We start from the raw sequence: 8,421 nt of genomic DNA on the forward strand, positions 1-8,421 counted from the left end.
CCGCCGTTGTAAGAAATGAAGGCTCAAGGATTGCTGCTGCCATTCAACCCGAATCGCCCAGAGTTGTGGGACTCCTGGGCAGGATGGTTTTGCTTACTATCTGGCGTACTGCGGGATTACAGCGGAGGCTAAGAATAAGGCGTTGTTTATCAGTTCATGCAGGGTGGAAGTCCTTGATCTCGTGAAAGATTTGATTCAGCCAAAGAAGTTAGCAGAAGTTACTAGCCAGGAATTCCTAAAGATTCTGGCAGACTACTTTATGCCGCAAGAGTTGGCACGCCGGTGGGACTTCCACAAACACTCACAGAATGCAGGGGAGTACCTGGCCGCTTTGCACCACCTCGCTCAAAAGTGTGGGTTCAAGAAGCTGAACGAGGTACTCCTAGACCAGTTTATTTTTGGTTTGCGGAGTGAGAAGCTTTTCAGTAAGATAGTCGTACTTCCCCAATGCGACCTTGCTAAGGCTGTGGATTTCACCACTGGTTGGGAAAAGGGCCACCCCGGTGTCGACCAACGGCTGTCTTGCTGCCCGGTGGTTAATCAGATTGGTTGGGAGAGGAGTGCAAATGACTCGGAGGGAGATGAAGTTTTACAGATGCACCAGGCCCCAAAAGGGAAGAGTAGCCACCCAATGCGCATCAGCAGTCACCGGTCTGAAGGTGCTGCCAGCTGTGCTAGTTGTGGGGGGGACTATGAGTGCCGTTTTTGCCATTTTCGTGACACCTCCTGCCATAATTGTGGGAGGGTTGGCCACCTTGCCCACATCTGCCGCTCTAAGGCCATCTGGAGAACTACAGGGAGCCGGAAATCAGCACACTCAGCAGAGCTGCTCGAGGTGGAACTACACTCCCTTTTTACATGTCCACTCCAGGTAATGCGCCTTCCCAATCCTTCTAGTTCAGCTAAAATAAGGGTGCGAGTCGCCATAGAGGGGTCCCCTTGTGAAATGGAGTTAGATACCAGGTCTGCTGCCTCTATAATCTCGGTGGAGACTCTTCGAAGAATATGTCTCAGGGGAGGACCTCAGCTCCAAAACCCCAGTTATACCTTGATTGACTTTCTGAGAAATGTGGTGCCTATACTGGGGCAGGGCAAATTTAGAGTGCAATATGGTGATTTTAATGGCAAATTAGATCTCCTGGTCGTGAAAGGTCACTGCACAAGCCTTCTGTTCTGGTGTGGTTCGGACCCTTGGGCATCGGGATAGAAGGGATTAATAAAACTGCCATCATGGACTTCAACACACGCTGTTACAAGGGCCCTCCAGTCTCCCTTCAGCTTGACCTGCAGGTGCATCCGGTGCGGCTTAAGGCACAGAGGGTTCCCTTCGCCCTTAAACCAAAGACTGGTTATTAGAGCAGGAGATTTTGGAACTGGTGTCCCTCACTTTGTGGGAAACCCCTATAGTTACTCCAGTGAAGCCCAACGGGAACGTTTGTATCTGCGGGGACTATAAGTGTACAATCAATAAGGCTTTGCAAGACCATGCTTATCCGGTGCCAGTGGTGACCCACATATTAGCTACTCTTGCAGGGGCTAAGGCTTTTGGAAAGCTGGATCTGGCCCAGGTGTACCAAAAATTGCCTGTGGATGATGATACAGCGGAGGCGCAGACCATTGTTACTCATAGGGGCGCCTTCCGGGTTAAACACCTTCAGTTTGGGGTGAGCGTAGCCCCAGGATTATTTCAGAATGTAATGGACTCCCTTCTTAAATGGCTCCCAGGGGTTACGCCGTTTTTTGATGAGGTATTAATTGCTGCCTCTACCAAGGAGGAGTTTGCCGACCGCCTCTGTTCTCTGTTAAAAGGTTTCAAGACGGGCGGCCTTAAGGTTAAGCGGGAAAAGTGTATTTTGGGGGTCGATTGGGTGGAGTTCCTTGAGTTTTCTATAGATGCGGCAGGAATCCACCCTTCCGAAGGCAAGCTAAAGGCAATCCAGGACGCTCTCACGCCTACCAACAAGCAGGAGCTTCAAGCGTTTCTTGGCCTCTTGAATTTCTATCATACCTTCCTCCCACACGGCAGCAGTCGCAGAGCCCCTGCATCACCTTCTGGGAAAAAAGATTTCTTGGGCCTGGGGCCCTCCCCAGGCTTCCGCCTTTCAAGCGGTCAAAGATTTGCTAGTTTCGAACTCAGTACTGGCGCATTTTGATGAGGAATTACCTGTTGTGCTTGCCTGCATTGTTTTTCCCTACAGTATTGGTGCCGTCCTTGGCCATCTGCTCCCCAATGGGAAAGAAGTCCCCGTTGCATACTATTCACAGACTCTTTCCCCGGCAGAGCATAATTATGTGCAGATTGATAAGGAGGGCCTGGCGATCGTGGTAGGAGTGAAGAAATTTCACGACTACCTGTATGGACGGCCCTTTACCATTTTGACCGACCATAAGCCGTTGTTGGGTTTGTTCACACCTGATCGCCAGACACCACAGGTCCTCTCCCCTAGGCTCCTCCGTTGGTCCATCTTCCTGGCAGGATACCAGTATGCTCTCCAGCATCGCCATGGGAAGGCAATGGGACATGCCGATGTGCTTAGCCGCCTGCCGCTGCCAGACATAGATCCAGACCCGGCACCCACTCACCAAATCATGTTGTTGGAGGAGCTACCTGATCAGCCTCTCCATGCTGCAGATGTGGCAGAGCGTACTGCCCGGGACCCCGTCCACTCCCGTGTTTTGGATTGGGTGGGGAGGAGGTGGCCTAAAGGTCAGACGGATCAATACTTTAAGCCTTATGTTTCCCGCAAAGACGAACTATCAACCCATAAGGGCTGCTTGCTTTGGGGAAGTCAAGTGGTAATCCCCAAGCCCTTGCAGCAACAAATTCTCTTGGCCCTGCACAAAGCGCACCCTGGAATCGTGTGCATGAAAGCCCTTGCCAGGAGCTATGTATGATGGCTAGGTTTGGATGCAGAGACCGAGGCCTGGGTCAAGCGGTGTAGGGCCTGTCAGGAGTCATGCCCAGATCCACCTCAAGGCCCGGTTCAGTCGTGGGAGCCTATGCGGTCTCCCTGGTCCTGCCTCCATCTAGGCTTTGCAGGACCATTTCATGGCCAGATCCTCCTTATTCTGGTAGACTCTTACAGCAAGTGGCTGGAGGTGGTTCGGGTGCCTTCAATCTCAGCTTTGGTGGTCATCCGGGCCCTACGTCCAATTTTTGCCATCCATAGCATTCCGGATATTGTTGTGACAGATAATGGAATGGCTTTTACCTCCCGGGAGTTCTGGGAATTCCTGGAGAGCAATCTCATCCATCACATGCGGTCAGCACCCTTCCACCCTGCTACCAATGGTTAAGCGGAAAGGATGGTGCGTACTGCAAAGGAGGCACTCCAACGTATTGGCCAGACTGAGTGGGAGAGGAAACTTGCTTGTTTTCTCCTCTCTTATAGGACCACACCTAACCCTGTGAGTGGTCACAGCCCTGCGGAGCTTCTCACGGGACGCCGCCTAACAACTCGTCTCAACCGCCTCCACCCGGACAGAGTCCTTGATCGGTGGCCGTAAACGGAGGTGCGTGAAGCACCATGTGGGTTTTTCTGTGGAGACCCGGCGTGGGCAAGGAACTACATGGGTAACCCTGCCTGGCTGTCGGCCAGAGTCCTTCAAGTAACAGGGCTGGTGTCTTATGAGGTTGCCATAGAGGATGGAAGGACCCTGAAGAGGCACATAGGGCAACTGCGTAGTCGCTTGCCAGCAGACGCCATGGTGCAGCTGAGACGGAGCTGCTCTGAGGAGACAGTAAACTGCGGGCCTCGATCTATCAAGGAGGGAGATGGGCCAGAGGGCCTTACAGAGCCGGGTAGTACCACAGGGCCAGAGATGTCACGACTGGCCGAGATGACAGCAGCTGCCGAAGCGTCTTTACCACAGGCGCTAGAAGCAGCTGCCGCCCCAGCCGCGAAAACCCCGGAAACAAGGATGGATGTAGAACCCCATACGGAATTAAGGCACTCCCAGCGAGAGCAGAGGCCGCCTAATTATTTAAGGGACTATGTGAGCTGAGATTATTTGGACTATGGAGTGAGGGGTGTTATGTCTTGAGATCAACTCCACTATTGTCCTCTCCAGGTTTTAGTTGGAGCCAGGTGGTTGAGCTTGGCTCCCTAGAATAACAGCCTCAGAGGATAACTTTCCCTCCCCCAATTAGCAAGGACGCTGGGCAATTAGCCAATAGAGAAGGGAGGCTCGGAAACCCTCCATTGGTGGGTGGGGGTTTTGTGTGTGTGTATGTGTGTGTGTGTGTGTTTGTTTGTTTTATGTTATTGCCAGTAAACCGAGTGGAATTACTACTGTGTATGCGGCTCTTTGTTGGTCTTGGACCCACAACAGAACAGCATCTTTCTGTTTGAAATAATCTAGAGCTTGCTGTTGAAAAGCAGCATCTGTTTCTTGGTACACAGGGACTCTACACAAAAGATTAGCATGGAGACAGGAGAATGCTGGGTCCCATAATTGTAACTGAGGCTGTGGATGAGGGGAAAGAAACGTAACCGGTACAGTAAAAGCAAGTAGATACTCCCTCTCTTCAGAAAGGGCTGTGAAATGGTATCTATTAATAGCAATAGTGCTTGAGATCTTGGAATGGAAAAACTACTGGCTTCTACAAACCTAAATTACAGTGAATTAGAAATTGCTCCTTCACTATATGTCTGGAACTCTGAATTGCATTTTGTTGCATCATCCATAGCAAAGTGTAATCTATGACTGTAAAAATCTATGGCCCCGACCAATGGTATCACTCAATAAAATGAAGCCGAGTGCCAGACCTCAACATACAACTCTCAGCAATGAAAAGAACCTGCAACGAACTGTTACAGTGTCGACTGGAGCAGCCATGGTCAACTTTTTTTTTTGCCATGGCCATAAACACAATATGAAGGAAGTATAGGCCGAGTCAGAATTGTTTATGTTGCATAAAGAACCTTATATGGTGGCCTGAAATTAATTCATGGCAACTGGAGGTTGAAAAGTTTCATTGCTCATCCAAGTAGCTTCTTCAGTCTGAGGAGAATTGGCAAGAAACCCCTGATATATCCTCCATGTTGGTTTCACTCCCCCTGGTCTGAATAGGCTCCTTAAAAGGACAAAGGACTTGGGGGGGGGGTGAGTGAAAATCCCACCCCTGTGGTCCTTCTCCACCCATTGTCGTGAGTCATTAATGATCCTTAACAGTGGTCTTTCTGGTATGTAGACGGATGATAAGGGAGCATGATAAATAGGAGACAGATTGTCTCTAAGGCCTCCACCCCTGTTGAGTGAGGGATTCTCTGTATGCACATGTATGTCCTCCCTGACCCCTCTCTCAAACCAAAATCAGTACATCTTGGTCATCAAATGAGGGTCTTTTATCGTTCAAATGAAGGACCACTGCTGATTGTGGTCCTCAGCCATTACCCCTCCTGTGCTGAGCCATTCTCCTGTTTAGTGGCTATTTGGTGTCTCCAATGTAGAGCTCCGAACACTCCTCTTGGCATTGGACCACATACACTATATTGCTCCTGTTGTGTTTTGGCGTCCAGTCTTTTTGGTGGACGAGTCTCTGCCTTAGTGTGTTTGTGAGTTTGAAGTGCACAGGTATGTGGTGTTTACCTCAAAAATCTTTTTGAGTTTTTCAGACACACCCGCCATGTAAGGAATGACCAGGTTCTTCTGTCGGCTCTGGGTCTCAGACTGTTCCACTGTCCTCCTGGGTCGGAACATTGCCTTGTTAAAGGGCCTTTCGGGATATCCACAGGCCTTTATTGGCCTTTAACAACACAATGCCCTGATGTCTCTTCTTTCTTTCTTTCTTTCTTTCTTTCTTTCTTTCTTTCTTTCTTTCTTTCTTTCTTTCTTTCTTTCTTTCTTTCTTTCTTTCTTTCTTTCTTTCTTTCTTTCTTTCTTTCTTTCTTTCTTTCTTCCTTTCTTTCTTTCTTTCTTTCTTTCTTTCTTTCTTTCTTTCTTTCTTTCTTTCCACATGATAATTTCCTCCTAAAGTAAAAAGATCTATCTATCTATCTATCTATCTATCTATCTATCTATCTATCTATCTATCTATCTATCTATCTATCTATCTATCTATCTATCTATCTATCTATCTATCTATCTATCTATCTATCTATCTATCTATCTATCTATCTATCCTTTCTCCCAGAAGGGACTCAAGCTATTAACAGACATTACTTCAAATCATAATCATGTCATCATTGTAGTTCACTACAAATTAAAGAAGATTTTTAAAAAGTAAAAACAGGCAGCACTGAAATTAAACAATCAAGTGTGTATACTACTGTTAAGGAAGGGATTTGTCAATACATCATTTACTCTAATAGTGGTATTTGTACATGTGTCCATCAGCAACCTCAGAGGTAGAAATATAAATTTTAAAAAGCAGGTGACAGGAGAAATATAAGAGTTGATGGTGAAGAAATGAAAGAAAGAATAAAATACAGAGAATTAAACAATAACGCCCAAAACAAAAATGAGGAAAGTGAAAGAAAAACAGCTATTTGGACAACTTACAATGCAAAAAATTAGAAGCCTTTTAATTTAAGACTATTATAGTGTACATGGAAAAATCAAGGACCTTAGTACCCTGTTCCAAATCCCCTTCCCTATGATCTTTCTGTAGCCAATGGAAAATGAATTTAAAAAGAAAAAAAAGAAACATTACATTTTGGAAGAACATCTCCCAAAATCCATGCTTACTGGGGGAGTGTGGTCATTGTTATCCAAAAGAATAACATTTTAATTCTGATGGGGAAAAAAGAAGAAAAATCAAGAAGGCAGCATGCATATTTTAAAAAGAAAACAAAAAACTGCCTCCTACTGATTCTCTGATCTTTGGTGTACTAGAGTGAGTACATTAAAGAGCTCTTTGAAGATAACAAACCAGCATAATTTATTGTGTCAAATGTTGATACGGCATTTAACAATTTTAAATAGCACCTTCTCCCACCCAGTTGTGCCAGAGTCATTTGTTCCAGCTAGGCCGGGCGGCTGAGGGGCCTAAAGTCCAAGGGAGGTCCAGAAGGAACGAACAAGGAACTGGGCTTTCTTGGCAGTGGCCCCTTGCCTTTGGAACAACTTGCCAGTGGAGATCCGCCTGGCTCCCTCTCTGAGTGTTTTCAGGAATAAACTTAAAACCTGGCTATTTGGGCAGGCTTTCCTTCCTGCTGTATCTTAATTTCTTATACTTTTGCCACCTTGGATCTATAATACTGTATATGTTTATTGGTTTTATTGTTTTTAAATTTGTAAACCCCCAGAGTAGACCTTTGGTCTAGATGTGCGGGATAGAAATCCAATGAATGAATGAATGAATGAATGAATGAATGAATGAATGAATGAATGAATGAATGAATGCAATATGGCAAACATAAAATAGCAAAGCTCCAGGGCTCAATGACATTTTCACAGAAGTACTAATGCTAACAAATGATGAGGATGATAATGATGATGACTTAAATGCTTTGGTAGAGCTTCTCAATCAAATCTACAGAACGGGAATCCCTGAAATTTGCTTGAGATTCTACATAAAAATAATATGTGTCTTAAGGATCCACTTGCTTAAAGTTTTCTTTATAATAATAAGAATGTACAGGGAATACAGTGGTGCCTCGACTTACGAACGTCCCTACTTCAAAAATTTTGACTTATGAAAAGCTCTGGCTGCAAAATATTGCTTCGACTTGTGGCCGGAGTTTCCACTTACGAAGGGAAAAAGGCAGGGGGAAAAGGCAGGAAATTCAAACCGTTGGTGGCGAAGAGGCTGCTTCTTTGTAGCTCTTTTGCCCCAACAGTTAAGAAAAGGGAGGCTCAACTTCCTGGGCTTCCACCGCTGCTGCCACTGCCCCCGGGAGGCGAGCCGCTGGACCATCCTGGTTGGGCTCAGCCTCCTGGGCTTCCAGCGCTGCCGTGACCGCTGCCACTGGAGCTCCCTGGGGTTCTCCACCACCATGACCACTGCCACCGGAGGCTTCCCGGGATTCCCCGCCACCACTGCAGGCTTCCCGGTCTTACCTGCCACCGCCACCATCAGAGGCTTCCCAGGCTTCGCCGCCACCGTGACCACCGCCAGAAGTCTCCCAGCCTTCCCCACTGCCGTCGCAGGCTTCCCGAGCTTATGTTGGGCTTACTGACGGCAGTTTCAGCAGCAGAGAAAGGCCGGGTGGGCTCCTGGAGGGATCCCGCTGACCGTGGTTTCGGCGGCAGCGGAGCCCACGTGGCTGAGCGTGGCTGGGAGGCTTCAGAGGATGCTTCATGGTGAGGTAAGGTGCTACTTTTTGCATTTTAAAAACTGTTTGGGGTGGCTTTTGCATGGTGCGATTGGGCTGGTGGGGTTATGCTTACTTTTTTTGGATTTGTTTTGTTTTTTTGCAGGCCCAAGGGCTTGTAGTGTTTTATTTTGGGGGAGGGGGGTATTTTTTTTCTTTGTCC

At 47.3% G+C, this 8,421-nt stretch overlaps 1 protein-coding gene across 1 annotated transcript; it reads left to right on the top strand.

Moving 5' to 3' along the window:
* The first annotated feature begins 259 nt into the window (after positions 1–259).
* LOC144587145 (uncharacterized) lies at positions 260–2,895 on the top strand. The gene is given in 4 exon segments (XM_078386683.1): positions 260–1,169; positions 1,172–1,345; positions 1,348–2,014; positions 2,016–2,895. Coding segments are annotated over 4 exon segments (2,631 nt in total).
* Positions 2,896–8,421: the final 5,526 nt, after the last annotated feature.

Source organism: Pogona vitticeps, chromosome 1, assembly GCF_051106095.1.
Source record: "Pogona vitticeps strain Pit_001003342236 chromosome 1, PviZW2.1, whole genome shotgun sequence".
Lineage (NCBI taxonomy): Eukaryota > Metazoa > Chordata > Lepidosauria > Squamata > Agamidae > Pogona > Pogona vitticeps.